Source organism: Sarcophilus harrisii, chromosome 1 (assembly GCF_902635505.1).
Source record: "Sarcophilus harrisii chromosome 1, mSarHar1.11, whole genome shotgun sequence".
Lineage (NCBI taxonomy): Eukaryota > Metazoa > Chordata > Mammalia > Dasyuromorphia > Dasyuridae > Sarcophilus > Sarcophilus harrisii.
In genome coordinates this window covers 467,414,987-467,438,714 of record NC_045426.1, presented here as the reverse complement: position 1 = coordinate 467,438,714, position 23,728 = coordinate 467,414,987, and the positions used below count along the sequence as shown (strand labels likewise).

At 32.3% G+C, this 23,728-nt stretch overlaps 1 protein-coding gene across 1 annotated transcript in view; it reads left to right on the top strand.

Moving 5' to 3' along the window:
* Nucleotides 1–23,728, top strand: part of RP1 (RP1 axonemal microtubule associated) — a 582,455-nt gene that overhangs the window by 487,311 nt on the left and 71,416 nt on the right. Inside the window, exons 46-47 of the mRNA XM_031946393.1 lie at nucleotides 4,303–4,429; nucleotides 14,920–15,068. Of these exons, the coding sequence (XP_031802253.1) occupies nucleotides 4,303–4,429; nucleotides 14,920–15,068 (276 nt within the window). The remainder of the gene's footprint in view (nucleotides 1–4,302; nucleotides 4,430–14,919; nucleotides 15,069–23,728) is intronic.

Below are 23,728 nucleotides of genomic sequence, written 5' to 3'. Positions count from 1 at the left end.
AGTTAGTACTGTATGCACTACATCATCTAGAGTGTTTCTTTTGTTTTCTGGACAGAAATGGTGTGGCTTTTGTGGTCCCAGTTCTGAAGCTAACTCATTTATACAACACATAAAAAGAAACTTGAAATGATAAGAAGGAGTAAAATTATGGTATACCCAACATGAAGGCATTATGTTCAACAACATATGGAAAGTAGAGAACTAAAAAAGAGAATTTATGCCCTTTATAAATGAAAATTGTGGGAGGAGTTTAGTGCTCCATCTTCCAGCTCTCTAATAAGAGAGGAAATACCTGAGGGGATTTGGGAAGTCTTTGAATATCCAAGGCTGATTTATCAGCATGATGAGATTTAAAGTAATCACCTTTTCTGGAAAGGTATCCTGTTCCTGTGGAATCAAAACTAAGGAGAGCTTCAGATGGAAGTTTCTTATCCTGAACTTGATTTTAAAGAATTTTAAAAATGTACTTCAATATAATTATCTTACTTCATAATGTTACATCTATTTTGTTCATTTAAAAACATTATTCTGATAAATGGTCCACAGTCTTTGCCAAATTTCCAAAGGAGTTCAATGTAAAAAAAAAAAAAAAAAAAGATTTAAGAATTCCTAATAAAAAGAATAAACAGAAGAGGGCTCAAAACAGAGCTCTGAAAGACAGTTAGGGAATATGACTAGAATGAATAGCAAAGAAGACTAAGAAGGAGCAGTCAGAGATGTAGTCAGGAGACTAGCATCATGAAAATTTAAAGGGGAAGGAATGTCCAGTAGAAGAGACAATCAGCACTGTTAAAGGCTCCAGAGAGATCAAGAAGGATGATAATTGAAAAAATGCTATTAGATTAGTCAATTAAGAAATTGATAACGTTAAAAGGGGCAGTTCCAATTGAATGATTTGAAATTTGAAACCTGACAGGATATTCTAGATTCAAGAAAAAGCACAAAAAAATGAAGTTGGCTATCTCAAATAATATAACCATGAGAGGGGGAACATAGAATGGTAGTTAGTAGGTATGATTGGATCTAGCAAGGGCTTTTTATTTGGCTTATTTTGTTTTGCTGTTTGTTTGTTTCTTTTAGAATGCAAGAGACAAGGGCATGTTTGTAGGCAGGTGGGAAGGAGTCAATAGAGAAAAAGAGATTTTGAAGATTTGAAGTAGAGTGAGAAGATTTATGGGGGCAATCTGCTAGAAAAGATGGTATCAAGGGTTCCTGTAAAAGATTTTGCCTTGGAAAGGAGCAGAACCATCTCTTCAAGATAGGAATGAAGAGAGAGATTAAAGACATCTGGGTGATATAATATGTGAAGAACGGGGAAAGGGATCCTTTTGGGGAATGGCCTCAGTTCTTTTAGTGATTTAAAGGGTCAGGTCTTAAGCTGAAAGGGTGGGGGAAGAAGGCACAATGGGAGGCTTGCAAAGGAATGAAAATGACACATATGTATTGAAACTATTTTCCCTTGAAAGTATGAAATGGAAAGTCAGGTTTTCACAATATTTTACAATATACCACATTCTTGTATTAACACAAGAAACTGAAATGCGCAGTGAATACAAAATCCCACTGTTTATTGTTTGTAGCCTTTCAAAAAAATATTGATTTTTTTTTTTTTTTAGGATCAATGCAGACTTAAAGCCTCAGCTCCAACAAAATGTCATCTATGTATATGTTAAAATCATACAAAATTTCTTGATAGATGAAACAGTAGATACTTTGTTTAATGACCTTCCAATTATATTGAGCAAGAAATAAACATGGAGACATGATCACCAAATGCATTTGCCTTTGAAGTTGTTCAATACCGAATCAAGTCCAAGTGTCATATAGATTTTCTATTTATGGTGAAGTCTTGCACATGTTCCTTTTGGCAGATAGCATTGTGTCAATTGCATCACAAATAATATTCACATCCAGTCAAAAGAATTTGACTTGAATGAAAGTGGGAAAAAAGTAAATTAATAGTAAGTTGAAAACATTTATTAAGTGCCTACTTTGTAACAGGCATTATACTGGAAGTACAAAAAGAAGGAAATGATAGTCTCTGTTCCTAAGGAAATGACAGTTCTCAGACTATTGGGAGGGACAATATGCAAACAATTATGTACAAACAAGCAGTATACAGGATAAATAGGAAATAATCAACAGCAGGAAGGCACTAACATTAAGGAAGATTGGTGGGATTTGAAATGGGATTTGAAGGAAGCCAGAAGGCAGAGATGTGGAGTGAGAGTATTCCAGGAATGAAAGACAGATAGTGAAAATACCCAGAGTCAGGATACTGCATGCCTTGTGAGAGGAAAAAAAAAGCAGCAGTCATCAAAACCATCTTATGGCTAAGAAATAGAGTGGTGGATCAGTGGAATAGATTAGATACACATAACACAATAATCAAGGCCAATAACAATCTAGTATTTGAAAAACTCCCAAACTCCAGCTTCTGGAATAAGATCTCACTATTTCACAAAAATTGCTGGGAAAACTGGAAAATAATATATCAGAATGTTGGCATAGGCCTACATCTCACATGCCCTATCAAAATAAGGTCAAAATGGATATAGGATTTGGGCATAAAGGATGATACTATAAGCAAATTAGGAGAACAAGGGATAATTTGCCTATCAGATCTTTGGAGAAAAAAACAAAGAAGAACTAGAAAACATTATGAAAGGTAAAATGGACAACTTTGATTACATTAAATTAAAAAGGTTTTGCACAAACAAAACCAACAGAAATAAAATTAAAAGGGAAGTGCAAAGCTGGGAAAAAATCTTTACAGCCAGTGTTTTTGATAAAGGTCTCATTTCTAAAATACATAAAGAACTGTGTCAAATTTATGAGAATATAAGTCATTCCCCAACTGATAAATGGTCAAAGGATATGAACAGACAATTTTCAGATGAAGAAATTAAAGTCATCAATAGATACATGAAAAATGCTCTAAATCAGTATTAATTAGAGAAATGCAAATAAAATAACTCTGAGGAACCACCTTACACCTCTCAGATTGACTGAGATTACAGGAAAACAAGATGATAAATTTTGAGTGGATATGGGAAAATTGGGCCACTAATGCATTGTTGGTGGAGTTGTGAAGTGATCCAACCATTCTGGAGAGCAATTTGGAACTACGACAAAAAAGCTATAAAACTGTGCATATCCTTTGACCCAACAGTGCCATTATTGGGTCTGTATTACAAATCATAAAGGAGGAAAAAGGACCCACATGTGCAAAAATATTTATAGCATTTCTTTTAGTGGTAGCAAAGAATTGGAAAATGAAAAGAGGCCCATCAGTTGGGGAATGGTTGAACAAGTTGTGGTATATGAAGATGATCAAATATTATTGTTCTATAAAAAATGATGAACAAGCTGATTTTAGAAAAGCCTGGAAAGATTTACATGAACTGATGCTGAGTGAAACAAGTAGAACCAGGAATACATTGAACACAATAATAGCAAGGTCGTGTGATGATCAGCCATGAAAAACTTGGTTCTTCTCAGTGATTCAGTGATCTAAAGTAATCCCAATAGACTTTGGGCAGAAAATGTCATCTGCATCCAGAAAAAGATCTAAGGAGACTGAATGTAAATCAACAGATACCATATTCACTTCTTTTTTCTGTTTTATTTTTTAAATATCTCCCATGATTTTTTGGTTTTCCTCTGATTTTTCTCCTCCAACATGATTCATAAAGCAATGTTAAAAATAAAAATAGAAATAGAATTTCCCTATGCTCAAAAGTCACATATCCTTTAGCATTCCCATAAATCAGATTAAATTGTATGTGCTTTCAAGATATTCAGGATGCCAGGAAAATTTGAGGAGGGAAAATGAAGTACTTTATTTAAATCATTATTTAACAATCAAAAATGATTGCAGCTTTAAGCTTTAGATGCCATCCCTCTTTGTTTATTTAGCTTAATTTTACCTTTCCTATTTCTACTGGAAATATGATCCATTTTTGGTGGTTATTTTTAAAGAAAAAGTATGAAATTTGAATTTTCAACTATTGTTATCATTCTCTGTCTCTGTCTTTCTCTGTCTCTCTGTCTCTGTCTCTCTGTCTCTGTCTCTGTCTCTCTCTCTCTCTATATCTATATATCTATATATCTATATATATAGATATAGATATAAATATTTAGCTACAGTAACATAACGATAGAATTGTCATTCAATATAGAACATAGCACTTACTAAAGAACTTATTTTAGTTCATTAAATTTGTAGACTTTCTCATAAACTGGTATATACAAGTGTAATGACTAGTGAATAATTTGATGTTCTCCTTTTTATCTGTTTAGGTAAAACTTCAGCATAAGAAAACCAAAGAGAGCATAGAATTCCCTTTTCTGCAACTCTTCACCAATGTCGAAGGATGCACAGTGGCTGAACTTCCGGTTCTCACAACCAGCTGTTCTTTCTCATCAGGTTTGTAATTACTTTCCATTCTATAAATATGTTTAAAGGCCTATTGTGTGCATATCCATTTTGGAGGACATAAGAGCAGTCACAAAAGGACTTGTGGCCTCACAGAGTTTACTCTGTAGTAGAGAGCTATGACAAATGCACTACTTTAATGCACAATAATACATTTTATTGTGAATCCTTATTGAAAATAAAATGATATCTACAGTAATGTTCAAAAGGTACCTTTTTTTCTTTGTGTATATGCATGTTTCATTTATGAATATTTACAATCTTGAGTCATGCAAGACTATAGAAATGAGTTTTGACAGCTAAAGTAAATCACCACTTGATGACTCAAACCTTTGTTTAAATTGATTACAATTTTAGAGATTGCACTGTTCTTTTTTTGTAGGCAGCAAAAAGGCCCAATGAGTGAAACTTCACTATAAGTAAGACTGTTAAGGAATCCCTGGGACCTCAGAAGTTATATAATCTAAGAAAAATTTTTAAAAGACACTTCATAAAATAAAAACATATTATCTGAAAAATATTTGTGTAATACTATATATATGTCATAAAAGTGATATTTGGTTCTAACTCAAAGACATCTAGGAAAGACAAATCTATTATGTTCTCAAACAATCTATTTTATTTCTGAAAAACTTTAATTATCAGGGAAAAAATTCCTTATACTACAACTAAATTAGCTTTTTTGCAACTTCTACTCATTGCTTCTAATTCTGACCTTTATAGTAAACAAAACAAGTATAGTAATTTTTCCACATGACAATCTTTCAGTTAGTAAGTCAACAATAATTTTTAAGCAATTGGTATTTACAAAGTACCATGCTAAGCACTGGGAATACAAAGATTGGACAATATATTCAAGGTCCCCAAGGAGTTTAGATTTTAATGGGGAGATAACATCTAATAACAAGGTACATGCACAATATATCCCAATTAAAAGTAATCTCAGAGGGGATGGCACTAGTCTTTCAAATATTTGAATATAAGTATTTTTTCCCTTTTAAGATTTTTTTTTTCATCCAGGGTAAACATTCCCAGTTCCTTCACCTGATCTTCAAATGGCATAATCTCATGGCATTTCATTATCCTAGATGCTTCCTCTGGATAGTCTTTAATTTTCATTTTTATTCCTTTCCACTGACTTTTCACCATGCTTGGGAAGTGCTGTTGTTGTGCCACCATTTCCTTTTATTGTCTTGCCTCAGTTTCGCTAAATTGTCCTGCCTCAGTGCCCCTGGTTGCAATCCCTACTGCCCTCCTGACCATTAGGACTGATATAACTTAGGGTTGGTTACTCTAAGGTTATTAATTATAAATGTTTAATCTCAGATAAAGGGAAGATCTTCTACTTTAGATATCATGGCTCCAGTCTTTCCCAATTTATCAGAATGTCCGGTGCTCACTCTGTGCCCTCCTTCCCCCTCCTCCCCTCCCCCCCCCCACTCGCTTCTGTCTTTGTTCTGCCTTATTACTAAAGTCCTATAAAGAATCTCTGGAATCTCACATCCCATGCTGGATTCTTTGAAAGGAAAGTCTAATTCAGCCCTGGAAGCAGAATGGATTCTGCTCTGCCTCCAGACTATTTCTCCCTCTTAGAAATCCAAATAAAATATTAAAAACTCTCTAATCTCTATTTTGCCTCAGTTTCTCTGACATTACACTACATCTGCCTCTCTATCTCATAACCCCCTGAGCCTAGCTGAAGTGTGACTTTCAACATGAATCCTTCCTTCTCTGATACTCTCATTTGCTAGAGCTTTCCCTGTAAAATCACATTGTAGCCATTTTGTATATGATTATATGTGTGCATGTTGTCTCCCTCAGCTAGAATAAGGTTCTTGGAGGCAATAACTATTTTTGTCTTCTTCTTTATATTTATTTCCAGTATCACCTAGTACAATCCTACAAATAGTAGGTGCTTAATAAATGCTAATTGATTGATTGATGCTTATTCCAAGTCTCTTTAATAGCTGTTATTTCATGTACACATTAGCAATACAGTAGTCGGTGTCTCAATATATTGAGTAGAATTTCTCATGCACATACAAACATACACATAAAAACGAAAGAAGTTGTTAATTGTTTATGGGGAAAAAAAACACTTTCTAAACTTGCTGAAAAAGAGAGCCTTCATTTTGTGTCTTTCTGCACTCTACTCTTGCAGAACTACCTGTTTGCCAAAACCTGTTCATTATGGAAAAAGCATTGTCACCAGAGGCTAAGAAGGATGGCTTTTTAATAGCAGGCTTTCCTGCCTTTTTTACCCTCTCTCAACATGATTGTTGACTCAAAGTTACAGGTCTTGTAACTATTTTGTCATCATGTTTACAGACACAGACTAACTTTACTTTTTGACAAGTTTCTCCATCAAGCCTAATTCCTTAAGGAACTCTAGGGGGAAAAAGTGACCATAAAGGAGCTCCACAGAAGAAAGGAGAAAAATGAAAGCAACTGAAACCATTGATTAAATCTACCTTGAGGAATTTATCTTTTGATATTTTGTTTTTGTCCTGTCTAGCTTAGAACTTTGAGTCCAAAATTATTTGTTGTGTACTACTTTGTTTTATAGAAGTATTTTTTGATGTTTTAAGTAAATGTGAAAAAACAGGAATGTAGTCCAAAGAATTGTTGGGGTCTCTGAAACCCTTTCAGAGGCTCTACAAATTCAAAATTATTTTTTATTTCTAATATAGTAAATAGCTATAAATATAACCCATGTGAACAAAAACTCTTTGAACAGATCCTCCATAGTTTTTTGAACAACATGAAGATACTGAGAACAAAGGTTTGAGAACCACTGATTTAGATGATTGCCACTTTGTAATACAGTTTTAAATCTGTTTTAATTAGGCCACCTTTTCTCACATTAAAAGAAAATTAATTTCCTTGATATTCTTGACCTTTTATTCTTCTAGGTGAATTTGATGATTTTTTCTAGCTTTTTAAGATAAATTTTAGTGGTTTAATTTGTATGGCAATGTGTACGTTAATTGTAGTAGTATTATAATTGTTATTATTTTGATTTAGCTAACCCATTAGCAGTTAATATTTCTCTAATTGTTTATATCTTCCTTTATTTGTGTGAAAAGTGTATTTAATAGTCCCTAGGTATGTCTTGGTAGATAGACTTCCAAGTACTTTGTAATGTACAATTAATTTAAAGGGAATTTCTCTTTCTATCTCTTTCTGCTGGACTTTGTTAGTAATATATTGAAATGGGGGGCAGCTAGGTGATGCAGTGGATAGAGCACTAGCCTGAAGTCAGGAAGACCTGAGTTCAAATATGACCTCAGACATGTAACACTTCCTAGATGTGTGACCTTGGGCAAGTTACTTAACCCTAATTGCCTTAGCAAAAAAAAAAAAAAAAAAAAAAAAAAGTAATATATTGAAATGGTGATGATTTGTGTGTGTTTATTTTATATCATGTAACGTTGTTAAAGTTACTCTTTAAAATAATTTTTAATTGATTCTCTAGGATTCTCTAAGTAAATTCTAATTCCTTCAATACTTTTTTCTTCCCTTATTATTCCCTTATTGAATTTCTAGCATAATATTGAATATTAATAGTGATAATGGGCATAGTTGCTTCACCTTTGATTTAATTGGTAAGCCTTCTAGCTTATCTCCATTATAGAAAATGCTTAGATAATTATTTATCATTTTAAGGTAAATTACATTTATCCCTATCTTTTCTAATATTCTTAATAGAATGAATGTTGCATTTTGTTAAAAACTTCTGCATCTATTGAGATAACCATATAATTTTTATTGGTTTTGTTATTGATATAGTAAGCTATATTGGCAGTTTTCCTAATATTGAAATTCCTGCATTTGTAGAATAAATCCCATGTGGTCATAGTATGTGAGCTTTGTAATATATTGTTGTAATTTCCTTGCTATTATTCTATTTATTTTTTTAAATAAATGAATATTTATTTAAATGATTTTTTAATTTATTTGAATTTATTTAAATGAATATTTATCAACATTCATTGGATATTAGTCTATACTTTTCTTTCTCTCTTTCTGTCTTCCTGGCTTAGATATTAGTACCACATTTTGTTATAAAAGGAATTTAGTAGGGCATCTTCTTTGCCTATTTTTCCAAATATAATTACAATTAGAATTAGTTGCTCTCTATGAATATTTGATAGAATTGAATTCTGAATCCATTTGATCCTGGGGATTTCTTTCTATGGGAATTCATTCATAATCTGTTTGATTTCTTTTTCTAAGATGGACTTATTTAAACATTATATTTTCTCTTCTGGAAATTTGGGTAATTTACATTTTTTTTGGTAAATATTCATCTATTCACTTAGATTGTCAGGTTTATTAGGATATAGTTTGGGCAAAATAACTCCAAATAATTGCTTTAATTTTCTCTTCATTGATTTGGGGTTCACCATTTTCATTTTTGAAATTGATAATTTGATTTTCTTCTTTCCTTTTTTAAAATAAAATTGACCAAAGGCTTAATCTATTTTTTTCATAAAACCAACTTCTTTTATTTATTAGTTCAATGGTTTTCTCACTTTCAATTTTATTAATCACTTTTTTTTTTAACTTTTCAGGATTTCTAATTCAGCCTTTAATTGGGGATTTAAAATTTTTTTTCTAGTTTTTTTTTTTTTTAGTTGCATGCCCAATTCATTGACCTGACTTTCTCTGTTTTATTTATGTGCATATTTAGAGATATAAAAATTAACCTAAACACTGGTTTGACTGCATTCCCAAAATTTTGGTATATTGACATTGTTGTTATTTTTTAAAGGTTAATAATCTCTTACTAGTTAAATTGACCTGTAGTGAACTTGCAGTCTTTCAGGACTTTCTATCAATCAAACCCAGAGGTAACAGAAAATTTAACATATAAAATCCAATATCAAACATGAACTTTAAGGAACTCAACATGGACAAACTGTTTAAACATGCACAAATTGTTTATGTTTTTTTCTTATATGGGAAATACATATTATATGTTTAAGATTCACATCAACAATAGGGTGGTTCAAAAGAAAGATTGGCAGGGTGAAAGTAAAAATAGTAATTATGTTATACAAATGTGGTGCAGAAAAAGAATAGACACAGAGGCATTAGAGGGGGAAGGAGGGTTCATAGTTCTGAAAACCTATTCACATCAGGAATTGGTTCAATAGGCAACATTACTTATGGACCATAAAAGGTATATACCAAAATCTATAAAGAAATAAGGGGAAGGGGAAGGGCAGATGGGGAAGCAAAGAGTGAGGAAAGAAGACAAGGGAAGGATCTTTGACTGGGAAAGGTTAAATAATAGCAAGGCAAGATATAGAGCAGAATTTAAAGAGTCAGCAAGGAGAGGAAAGATGTGTGTGTGTGTGTGTGTGTGTGTGTGTGTGTGTGTGTGTGTGTAAAGAGAGAAAAAGAGAAAGAGAAAGAGAGAGAGGAGAGTATGTATATCTACAAATGTATACATAAATATATATTTTCTTAACTGTAGCTTTATTGGGATTGGGGGTATAAAAGGGGGAAAAAGAGAAAAGTAAATAAGGTACATAATTTACAAGGAAGTAAAGAAAAAAATGGACATTGATGAATATAATTTCTTCTACATATATATATATATATTTATACATATATATATATTCTCTTAATCTGTGTGATGTTCTGCTGGACACATGACAATGTTCTCTTTTGTTTTATTTGTTTTGTATTCCATTTCTGTTTTTTTCTTACTCAGTTTTTTTTCAAATAAAATAAAATTTTATATTAAAAATAAATAAAAAAATAACTTTTTTTTTTGCCACATTGTTTTCTTCAGGTTCTTCTACTTGTCTAATATCTACTTTGCTGGATTTTTAAGTTGCACCCATTTAAGTATGAGTGCTCTCCAAGAATCTGTCTTGGGCTTACTTCTTTGCTCCTTTTGAACTATGGATTTAATATTATCTCTATACTAATTATTTTCAGTTCTATTTATATAGCTCTTATTTTTCTGTTGTTCTGTTTTCCATTGTCTAATGGACACACATCTTTAGAGAATCCTAATGAAGAGTGATAGTTTTATTTCCTCATTGCCCACTCTAATCTATTATTTAATTCTATACTGCTATTATATACATGAAAAATAATAATGAAGGTCAGTAATTATCTATGAATAATAATAGGCAACAATTATCATTGGGCTTGTAACACCAATTTTTTCTATCATTATTAAATAATAATTTTAATATTTCCTCTTAGGATATATAATTGGGCTACATAGTATAAGATTAAAAAACAGATAAGAGTTGTCAAATTTTTATTCTATTCTATGAATATTTTGAGGCACTGTCAGATTGATTCTAAGTCTTGGGTATATGCAAAAAAGCAGGTAGGAAATATGAAGTGATGATTCATTTAAGAAACAGTTTCTACCATGTACATTTAATAGTTTTAGATATTGGAGGGTAACATATAAGAAAATTTTCTTACAATCAAGGAATCTGCAATTTGGTGAGACTAAGATATGCCCATTTATAAATATAATACAAGGTATAAGAAAACATGTTCTATGACTACAAAGTACTATAAGATAGGCAGAGATATACCATTTCCACCTAGGGAGAATTTTAAAAAGTATATGAATGTTAGGCTTTTTTTTTTTTTAATCTTATAAAACATTGCATTTTAAAATGATATTATTTAAAGTATTTAAAATGATAGTATTTCAAGAATTTTTAAAAATTATATGAAACATACAGGGTTTTCACATGTTAAAGTATTTTTAATTGATTTATTTGTTTATTTTTAGGCAGTCAACATGGTCAAAATGCAATAAAGTAAGTGTTAGGAAATATGGGAGTTCTTGTCTTAGTTTTACTACTAATACCTATCGGGCCTTAGGCAAGCCATTTAAATTCTTTGGGAATCACTTTTCTTACCTATAAAATGAGGTAGTTTGATTGATATCCCTTGAAGTTCTAAAATTCCTGATTCTATAATATAGTTTATCAATGGTAAAAAAAATTTAAATTATTTCTACTTTTATTAAATGAATTGTATCATAGATTTGGATGATCACTTGTGCTTTTCCTACCAGACTTTTATTTATGCCATTCATTGTAATTAATTTCACAATGAAAAAACCTATAATTTTAAAAACAATAATTACTTGCAGAATGATCTGTCACTTTCTTAAAACTAGTTGTTTGTTAATCTTTATTCCAACTTCTTGTATCCAAAAAGCACAGTCAGAATTTCATATGTTTGTATGATTTGAGGAATTTCAGGATTCCTAATTTGTCCCCATAAAATAGGTATACATGCCATTTTTAAATTTTCCATAAAATCATTTTCCTTTCCAAAATGCTTCAGTGACTAAAGAGAGACTTGCTAGCTCAGTAGGAACAGCTGACAATTTTGACAAGAACAGAAAAATATAGCTCACCTAGGCAACAAAGTAAATATAAAGAGATGAGTGACAGCATTACACTTAATAGAATTAAGAGCATAAATATAATTCCTTGGTGTTAATTTAGTACTACTGATATGAGCTTTGCCGAGATCTAGGTTAGCATCATAGGATTATAGACTTACAAATGGAAAGGGCTTTAGAAACCCTTTTATTGCCAACTTTCTCATACTGAAAATGAGGCCTAAAAGAATTATTTGACTCACCCAAGGTAAATATATATATATATAGCTGAGATTTGACCTCATGAAAATAAATGAGCTGTATGTAACAGAACTTCACAGTTTCTTATGCAAGCCTAATTTTTGTTCTTTATCATATATTGAAATGCTTTTATTTGCTATTGATGAAGTTCATGAATAAATTTTACAGAAAAGAGAAAAAATGGTTATGATTTCTGTCAGTCATACCCATTATCATTAAAAGTAACATCTAAGGGGAACACCAAACAAGACACATATACTTGGTAAAGGTGTTTGCCACTGTCATGAAGAAATTCTTATATTGTCCAAATGGACAAAGAGTTTGCTGTTATTAGTATGGTCTTATACATATTCCAATTTGTAGGTGAAATTGTACTGATTTTATAATGTCCCCACATATTACAATATTTTTTCACTGAGATACATGTTTACCCAAAAGAAAATAGCTAAATGGATAAAAATATCTATTGATCACACTATGATATGCTGTATTAGCTAACCCTATGGTTTAGTGCATTGATATATATATCTGTGCTAGGTCCTATAGTTAAAAAATGAGTTGTTTCCAGAGAAGGGGGCAGCTAAGGGCATAGAGTACTGGACCTCAGTCAGAAATACTTCAGTTCACTATCTGCAGTGACCTTGTATAAGTCATTTAACTCTGCCTCAATTTCCTCTTCTGTAAGATCAGCTGGAGAAAGAAAGGGCAAATCACTTCAATATATTTGCGAAGAAAACCCCCAATGGGGTCACAAAGAGTCAGACATGATTAAGCAACAACAATAACAAACAACATGAACAACAGAAACAACAGAGCAGGCTATGTTCTTTTTGGTAAATTTTCTACTTCTTCAGGTGATCTTTAGTTTTAATATGTACCACAAATTCATTTTTTGAGCACCGGTATTTTTTGGAGATACTATATGGCCCTACATTGAAACATGACAAGTTCTCAAGAATTAAAATGTCAGTTTATTCAAATAACAATGGCAAAATGCATGATGCATTCAACTTGAACGCATATACCTTATACCTTATAAGAAGGCATAGAGAGATTATTATAGAAATACATGATCAGAAAAGGAGATGGGACAGTCAAGTTGAAAGAGATGGAGATTAAAAAAAGCACATTGGCTGAATATTTGAAGTATTCAAAGTATCTCAATATGGAGAGCAAATTCTTGGTATAGGATCTATGAGGAAAATGACAAGGTTCATAAAAGATAGTCAAAGTGTTGGATATTTATAAATCAGCAATAAATTGAAATCTATAAGATCACAGCTACCTAAAGTATTAATCTTTTCTCATTCCAAACAAAAAAAATTCCAAAACAAAAAAATATATATTTAATTCACCTACACAGATTTCTCCTTAGGCTAGATAAGGAAACATCAGAAGTAATCAAACTCAACAGCAACTTCAACATGAATACCTAACCTGAATATTAAAGGCAAGGACATATGAAATAGATTAGAAGAAAAAACAAATGAAGCACTCTTCACAGAAATATATAACTAAAGGAGAAAATCTTTAACCAAATGAGGAATCAAAGTAATCACAAAAGATGAAATAGAAAAGGAAAGTTTTTTGTTGACTAACTGGAAAACCCTTTGAACTTATTCTAAGAAGGAAATTTAAATGTCATATCCTTTAACCTAAAGATCTCAAGGATAGGCATATAATTCAAAGAGGCAAGTAAAAAAGGTCCAATATACATAAAATACTTGTGATATCACTTTTTGTAGTAGTGAACACATGGGAACAAAAAAGGATGTCATTGATTGGTAAATGGTTAAACAAATACTTTTTCATGAAAATAAGGGAAAAAAGAAAGGACATAAGAATGATGATAAAGAATAAGATGATTATGGAGAAAATTACTGGAACTACTAAATGAAGTAAGTAGAACCATGAAGCACTACACAAAAAGTACATCAGTATAAATGGGGGTAACACAATAACAACAAAAACAAAATTTAACATTGTATAATTATAATAACCCTGCTTGCCCCAGAAAAAGAATAAGAAAATACACCTCTTTACCATATTTACAGAGGTTTGAGTACATTTCAATGATTTCAAAGACAATGGATTTGGAACACTGCATATGTTATCACATTAAATTGTTATATTGGTTAATTTCACTAAACTCTTTTTCCCCTCCACCTCTATTCTCATTTTTGATTACATTGAAGTGTCTCAGAAGAAGCCATTTAGAGAAGGTAGTAGAAATAAATTCTGAAATAAACATAATCTAAAACAAAAACATGCAAACCATTTCAATATCTTCACCAAGAAAACCTCAAAAGGAGTCATGAAGAGCCAGACAGCATTGAAAAATGATTAAACAATAATAAAGCCCTAAAAAATATGAATAAAATTTTGAGTTACTACACATATATGTATATGTTTATAAGTGTATTTACTGTGTGATGTCTTACCAAAAGGCTATGTATACTAGCTTATCTCCCTAATTATACTGTTCAAAAAGCCCATGTCATCCCAGGTGGTTTAAAAAAAAATTGAAATGCCCTTCTTACTTACTTTTCTGGCATAGATTGTTATTCTCCATGAGGAAATGATTTCTTAAGTAGTAGAATTTTAAAGTTTCTCTCTAAGAGTTAGTCAAGTAATATAGACAAAGAATATGTATACTAATATCAACAATATAAATAATGGATATATTTTCACTCAGTGACTTTGCAGACTTGGATTTCTTAAATAATTCAACTTATAAAATGAAAATTGGACTTATGCAAAAATATGTAAAATTATGTAAAATAAAGTTTGTGTCAGTTTCAGGATTTACTCGTTTTAAGTTAAAATTTTGTATTCTTTTCAGTGAAAGAATATATTCTTACCATTACTACGGGCAAAAATTCAACTTCAAGTACCAACGTGGATGTATATGTCACTTTGTGGGGTTCCTTAGGAGACACAGGAAGAAGGAAACTAACCAGGAAAGGAGAGAAACTTTTCAGCAAAGGAAAGGTATGATAGTAACCTCTATCTTCCCTTCCTTTTTTCACACACGGCCCTTTCTTCCCCTTTAACTTCTGCCCTCCCTTCTATTAGCTTCCCTGTTTCCTTTCCCCTTTCCCTTCCTACTTCCCCATAGGATGAGACAACTTTACTAAACTAAGTATTTACATGATCCTCAATTTGAGTCAAATCTGATGAGATTAAGGTTCAAACAATGCTTATCCCTTCCCTTCTTTCCCTCAATTGTAGTAAGTCTTTTGTGCCTCTTTATATAATTTACCCTTTTTTACCTCCTTTTTCTTCTTCTCCTAGTACAATCCTTTTTCCACTCCTAATTTTATACCTACACCCTCTAAGTATACCCCTTTTAATTGCCCTAACAATGATAAAGTTCTCAAGTTATATATATCATCTTCCCATATAAGTATGTAAACATTGTAACTTCTTAAAAATATGGTTGTTTTTTTTCTTCCCTTTTAATCTTTTTATGCTTTTCTTGAGCCCTGTATCTGAAGATCAAATTTTCTGTTCAGCTCTGGTCTTTTCATCAGACTGAGAATCCCTTCTTTCATTAAATGTCCACTTTCTCCTGAAATACAATGTTTAGTTTCCTGTGTAGTTAATTATTGGTTATGTTTTAAGCTATGTTTTTCTGGATTATAATATTTCAGTCCATTCAATACTTTAAAATGAAAGCTGCTAGGTCCTAGGTAATCCTGATTGTGGCTCCTTGACATTTAAGTTATTTCTTTCTGACTGCTTTTAGTATTTTCTTCCTCATCTGATAGTTCTGAAAAGAATACTTATCTGCAATATTCTTTGAAGTTTTCATTTTTTGGTTCTCTTTCAGGAAGTTATCAGTGGATTATTTCAATGACTATTTTATACTTTTGTTCTAGTATATAAGAGCAAGTTTCTTTGATGCTTTCTTGAAAGATACTGTCAGGCTCTTTTTTCATCATGGCTTTCAGGCAGTCCAATAATTCTTAGATTGTTTCTACTGGATCTATTTGTCAGATCAGATGTTTTACCAATGAGGCATTTTACATTTCCTTTTCTTTTTTTTCATTTTTTCATTTTGTTTGACTGATTCTTGAGTTCTCATTGACTCATTTATTTACATTTGACCAATTATAATTTTTAGTGAATTATTTTCTTCAGTTAACTTTTTTACCTCCGTTTGATAATAGTCATTTCGCCAATTTTACTTTTAAAGGAATTGTTTAATTCAGTGTTTTTTTTTTTCAATTTGCCAATTCTATTTTTCAAGGATTTGTTTTCTTTTTTCCATTTTACTAAATTTGTTTCTTAAGAAGTTGTTTTATTTGGTATATTTTTCCCATTTTTGTCAAATTTATTTTTAAAGAGTTGTTTTCTTCAATCAATTTTTGTGCTTCTTTTTTGAAGCTGTTGTTTCCCCCCAAATTTTGTATTTCTCTTGTATAACTCATTTCTTTTCCCCATTTTTCTTCTATCTCTCTTTTAAAATCCTTTTTTGAACTCTTCCAAGAGAAATTTTTGAATTACAGACAAGTCCATATCCTACTTTGAGGCTTTACCTGAGTTCATTTTGCCTTTTCTGTCCTCTTCTGGGTTTGTGTTCTGATCTTCCCTGTCTCTATAGTAGCTTTCTATAGTTAGAGCTCTTTTTCCTTTTTTTGGTCATTTTTAAAAGTTGAGGTCTCTCCTAGAGTGCAATGGAAATTATCCCAAGCTTTTTTTGCAGAGGGCAGGGGCTTCTCACTGATTGTGCTGGGCTGGGATCAGGGCTGGTGGTACTGCAAGCTTTCCTACTACACTGCATGGACCTGGCCAATCCCACCTGTTATGCTGGGGTTTGGGGCTCACAATTTGCCTTCTGCATTGGAGGTCTCACAGTTTGTCTACAAATCCACTGCCCTTATGAACTAGGACAGAGTAACCTATGCTGCTATATTTTGGCTAAGCACCTCTTGCTAGGTTTTCTGTGCCAGGTCTTCCTGCACTGGGCCTCTCCACACAGCACCTGTGCTGTTCCACATCCTCCCTATTCAGTGAGACAGACCTTTCCTGAAATCCTTCTAAGACATTTTAAACTGAAAAATGTTTGTAGGTCCTGTCAATCCAAAACATGTCCAGAAGCTTGATCTATTGTTGATTCTAGGGGAATCTGGCAATGCCCTTTATATTCTCTACCATCTTAGCTCTGCTCCCTCCCCACACTCATTTTATTCTTTATCAAGATTTGTGACCTTCAATATTTTACACATCTTCCCTTCTCTCTGCATTCTCTCTCCTCTTTCTTTTTCTTCTTCTTTTTTCCTACTTTTACTGCTACTTCTTCCTACTATTTACTATTACTGCCTTCTCTACCTTCTCCTCCTCCTTCTCTTTCTCCTTTCCTTCCTCCTCCTTTTCCTCCTCTTCTTTCTCCTTCTCCTCTCCTTTCCTTCCTCCTGCTCTTCTTCTTCTTCTTCATTTCTCCTTCATCTTCTCCTCCTCCTGCTCCTCCTCTTCCTCATATATCCTTCTCCCTCTTTTGCTCCCTCCCTCCTTCCCTCCTTTTCATTTAGCATTATGCTAGAGGGGATACAAAATGTTAATATGTATATATATTTCTTCTCATGAGGATTATGCAGTTTCACTCTTGGGGCTATGAAACTGGGTGTTGTGGTATATGTACAAATGATTATCAACTGAATGAATGGAAGAGAAACAAAGAGTTCAAATTAGTGTGATGCATTTTAAAACAATTCACATTTAGGGATGTATATGTGCCTGGCACTATGCAAAATGCTGGTGTTACAAATAAGAAAAAAAAATGATGGTCTCTGACCTACAGGAGTTTATAATCTAATGGGAGAAGACAGCACACAAAAGTAAACTGAAGGGGAAAGAAGGACCACCAAAAGGTATGATGTTCCATGTAGTCAAAACCAAAGAGATCTATTTAGGGAAAATGGAGCATTGGAGTCAAGTAAAATGCTATGAATAATTTGAGGAGGAAAAACATTTTTTTAATTTTAAGGGATTGTATTGGGAGGTTTTAAAGCAATTGAACTGGATGTTAAAGAAAGAAGAAGCACTTCAATAGATGGAGATACAGCAGGGTGTAGCTAAAACATGTTACAGTACTAAGATTAAAAAAAAAAACCCAACAACAACAATATAGGATGAGTAATGGAGAATTGTCCAGTATGGATATAGAAACATGTAGAGGAAAAATATGAGACAGGTATGGAAATATATTTTCGGGTAAGTTTGTGGTGAGCCTTAGATATCTTATTCAGTAGGCAATAGTGAACCACTGGATTTTTTTTTTAGTAGAGAAGTGGTTTGACCAAATGAACCATGGGGAAAAATTGTTCAAGTATGTGACATTACTGAATATTTTTAGATCAACTTGAGATTCTTGGAAGAAGTTTAAAATTCAAAAATTAGACTTCTTAGAAGAAAGAATTAGAAAAAAGATAGACGGGAAGCTAACCTTGAGGGAAAAGTTGAAGGTGGAGAAAGATATGTGAAATTCATATTCTTTCTCTTATTTTCCTTCATCTCTCTTTTCTTCCTCTCTTCCTCCTCTTGCTTGCTCTTAGTTTTTTCTTTTTTCTTTTTTTTTTTTGTCTTCTCACTGCTTAGCAGATTATATTTACTCACAAAAGTCACAATTTTTACATACCTAGGAATCTGTTTTCTAGAGGAATTCTACATAATCCCACCTGAGTCTTCTGGAGCCTATCCCAGCTAGTTTTGTTTAAATCCTCTCTAATAACATTGTGTCTAGCGACTGTATACGGTAAAGCATTTTTCAGCAGGCACCATATCAGGGTGAATAAGAAAAGTCAAAAATAAGATCATGAATGTACCATTTCTTATATTTTTTGCCTAGAATAGAATACCTATTTTGGAGATATTATCATATTATATATATTATATAATACATATTATTTCAAGACTAGTCATAGATTTAGTTCTGGAATTTGTGTGAAGTGGATTTGTTTTTCTATCTCTATAGTTATTGAGCTTAGTATTTTGATATTGGTTATATCCCAAGATCCTTGCAAAATTCCTTATCCATAGGAGGCAATCAATTAAATGTTTACCAAATGGATCACTCAATTACCCCTGGTTTCAAGCAACACTTCATATATTCATATATTTTTATATACATATAATATATGTATATATAATTTTTCTTCAGTCTCCCCATTTTAAAAATGTTATAATGATTGCTGTCTGAATTAGGAAATGCTGTGAGTATTCATATTACAAGTCACCTTTTTCTCACCTTTTGGAGGTGAATGTATTCTTTAAAGTCAATGGCAAATTATTTAGGAAATGAGTGCACTGGTCCATTGATCTCAATGGGACCCTGGGGGTTTTAAATGAGCTTATTCACCTCTAAAAGGAGAGTGGTTTCATGCCTACTCCCTAGCAGAATATTTTTAAAGCACTTTGAGCTTCTTGGAAAAACTTTAAAATTCCAAAATAAGAATTTCCACAAATTCAAGTAACCTCCTTGGCCTGAGGGATACTCAGGTTTCCCTTGTTACTTCTAAATTGGGAAGATTTTCTTTCTTTAGGAGACATCTGTCAGAACAGTGCATTAAATAAATGTGTTTAGAACATATAAACAAATCTTGGCAACATCAGGGACAGCTATTGACCCTATAGTATACAATTGACATGCTTACTTTTGCTAAGTCTTGAATAAAAACAATTGTATAACAATAAGTGACATTTTTTATAGCAATTTCATGCTTACAAAGCACTTTACATTTATTATCTCATTTGTGCAGGATGGTAAAATGGGAAGAGTAATGACTCTTAAATGAAAAGGCTTGGAGTTAAAATCCTACTTTTGAGTTTATTTGTCTGTATGACCTTGGATAAATCTCTTAGCTACCCCAATATCTGCCTCAGTTTTCTTATGTGTAAAATAAGGGAATTGAATTAAATGGCTTCTGAAGTGCCTTCCAAATCTCGAATTAGGGTTCTATGATTCTTATAAGATAAATGTTATTATATTTATATTACAGATGAAGAAAGTGACACAGAAATTAAAAGACTTGCTCAAAGTCACACACATTAAATTTCAAAGGTGGAATCCAAATAATGGTTTCACTCCACATCAAGTACATTTTTTTGGGAGGAGGAAGATCATATTACACAGCCTCTCCAATAGAAAGAGGGCTCTTTCCCCTCTTTCCCCTCTTTTTCCTTTTTTTTTTTTTTTTTTTGACATCTTCCACCGCTAAGAGAGATGAAACTTTTTCCTGTATATGGCTTTCAGCCTGAAAATCCAGGTGGAAATAATGAATGAAAATTAGTTCCACACTTCATGAAATAAATTGATATGATGGCTATAAGATCCAAAGGATCCCTTTCTAATCTGACAGTATTATTCAGAGGGTTGTGACAAAGTCTTTCTGTTTCTTTATTAGATTTTAAAATTCTCTTGGATCAATAGGGTGCTATCCCAATTTATCATGCCTCTGGAGATATCGTTTAGATTTCAATTGGAGATTTACATCTCCAAATCCTCAAATAGTCATACATATCAGTCTGATTGGTGGTATGTGATGTAAAACATGACTGAAATTTATGGACTGATTTTACTTCAAAATTTATTGTGCTTCATAAGAATAATATAGCTCAAAAATTATTGTCCCAGATATCTGAATCAAGATCTCACATTTATTATTATGATGATGATAATAGTTGATCTTTATAAAGTGTTTTTTACTATATATCAGGCATCGTGTTAAGCACTTTACAATTATTATTTCAATTTGTTTTCACAACAACCCCAGGAAATAAATAGGTATTATTATAATCCCTTGTAGAGATGAAGAAATTAAGGCAAGCAGGATAAATTACTTGCTGAGTATCACACAGCTACTAAGCTTCTGAACCTGAATTTCAATTCAGATTTTCATGACTCCAGGTTCAGCACTTTATCCACTGTATCATTTAGTTACCATTATTTTTCTTTGTCATAGGGGCAGTTTGTGGTGAAAGACATCTCTTTTCATTTCTCTTACCTTGAAAACTTTCTACTGAGGTAAAAAAACAAACAAACAAAAACCCCATAAAATTGATGACCTACTATGTTTATAATTTCATAGAAATTATGTGAAATCCCCATATCACATCCTACAGAGAGCTCCCCAACTTCCTCCCATGCCTTTTTAAACTTTTAGTGTTAAAATTCAAAGGAAATGTTTGGCTTCAGAGAACAAAGCATTTTGGATATTTGGATATAACTTTTATTTTTTGTAAATTTTCATCCATTTTAGTTAGATTATCATCCTTTTCATTTTTGATATTGGTGATTTGTTTTTTTTTTTCTTTCCTTTTTCTAATCAAATTAACCAAAGATTTATCTACTTTTTTTTTTTTCATAAAACCAACTCTTAGGTTTATTTATTAATTCAATTGATTTCTTAATTTCAATTTTATTAATCCTTCTTTTGGTTTCAGAATTTCTAATTTGGTATTTAATTGGAGGGATTTAAAATTGTTCTTTTACTTTTTTAGTTGAATGCTGAATTCATTAATCTCCTCTTTCTCTATTTTATTCATGAAGCTATTTAGAGATACAAAATCTCCCCTAAGAACTGCTTTGTCTGCATCCCATAGGTTTTGGTATGTTGTTTCATTATTGCCATTCTGTTGGAGGGAACTGTATTGTTTCTGTGATTTGTTGTTAGACCCACTCATTTTTTAGAATTAGATTATTTACTTTACAATTGGTTTTTAGCCTTTTTCCTTTTCCCTGTAAACAACATATTGCAGGATTCTGTTTTTTAATTCACTCTGCTATATACTTCATTTTATGAGAGTTAATATCATTCACATTAACAGTTATGATTACCAGTTCTGTATTTTCTTCCATCCTATCTTCTCCCCATATACAATTTTGTTCTCTTTCCATCTTGTCTTTAGTAGTGTTTTCTTACCCACCACACCCACTACCTTATCTTTTATTACCCTTCTTTTCTTATCTTTTTTTCCCTTGTGTTTTTGTCCTTCTTTCTTTCCTGCCCTTTCCTTTTCTTTCCTCTTTCTCATCCTTTTTTATAGCAGTAGATAAATTTCTATACCTAACTGAGTGATCAAGTTATTCCCCCTGAGAGCCAAAACTGATGAGGTCTCAAGCTTCAGACAATGCTCATTCCCCTCCCTTATTTCCCTGGATTGTAATAGATCTTTTGTGCCTCTTAATGTGATTGTACCATTATATCTACCCTTTCCTCTTTTCCCAGTAGAGATCTTTTCCCACCTTTTAATGTCTTTTCTTTTTGATATCATCACATCAGAGAGTATTCACAACCACACCCTCAGTCTATGTGATGCCTCTCTCTGTCTGTCCCTGTGACAGACAGAATTCTTAAGAGTTACAGATATCATTGTTCCATCTATGAATGGAAACAGTTTAACCTTTAAAAATATATATTTTCCTCCTCTTTACTTTTCTCTGCTTTTCTTGGGTCCTTTGTTTGTAGATTAAATTTTCTGTTTAGTTCTGATTTTTCCAATGGAAGTCATTGAAAGTCTCTTACTTCATTGAAGATGCATCACCTTCCCTGAAAGATGATGATGAGTCTTGCTGAGCAGTTAATTATTGATTGTACTAGATTCTTTGACTTCTAGAATATGATATTCCAGGCCCTTTGATCCTTTATTATAGAAGCTGCCAGATTCTGAGAAATACTGACTATTTTTCCTTGATATTTGAATTGTTTCTGTCTGATAGCTTGCAGTATTTTTTCATTGAGATTATAGTTCTGGAGTTTTGCAATAATATTCCTTGGGGTTTTCCTTGTGGGATCTCTTTCTGAAGTTGATCATTGGATTCTTTCAATGAATATTTCCTCCTCTATTTCTAGAATTTTGGTGTAGTTTTCCTTAATTAACTCTTGAAGAATGCTATCCAGGATCTTTTCTTTTTGGTCATGGCCTTCAGGTAGGCATGAATTTAAGGTCTTCCCTGTCATCATAGTAGCTTTTTATGGTCAATGTTCTTTTCTATTTCTTGCTAATTTCCTTCACTTTTCTTTTGATATTTCCTCTTTTTTTCTCCTTTTTTTTTTTCTTTTTTTTAACTTTTAAGGTGGAGCTCTGCACCTGGGGTAAAGGGAGCATTGTCCCAAACTTCCTGTACTATTCTGAATTTTGGCTTTCCCGGCTCTTTTTAGGAAACAGTCTGGTTTCTCAGAGTTTGCTTTCCAAGCTAGAACTAGAAGCTGCCCCACTGATTGCTTCTCTACTGAGCCAGGAATGAGGATCTTAGCTATTTATTTGCTGTGAGTAAGATCCTCTCACTGGCTTTCCCAGAGTCTATCTGATCTGGGCTGAACACCCTTTTCTCTTCAGTGACATTCACCTTTCTTGAAGTTTTTTCAGACTATCTTGAGCTAAAGAGAGGTTTCATTCTATCATTCAGAGTTTTGATTTCATGGGATTTTTTAAGAGAAACTGTGAGATTTCCAGCAGCTTCCTGGCTTTACTCTGTCATCTTGGTTCCACCCTTGAAGTCATTCTTAAAACAATATTGCTATTACTGTATACAATATTCTCTCATTTCATTATTTCATGCGGGTTTTCCCACATTTTTAAGTTAATTCGCTCATCATTTTTATAACACAGTAGTATTCCATTATAATTATATACAACAAGATTTTCAA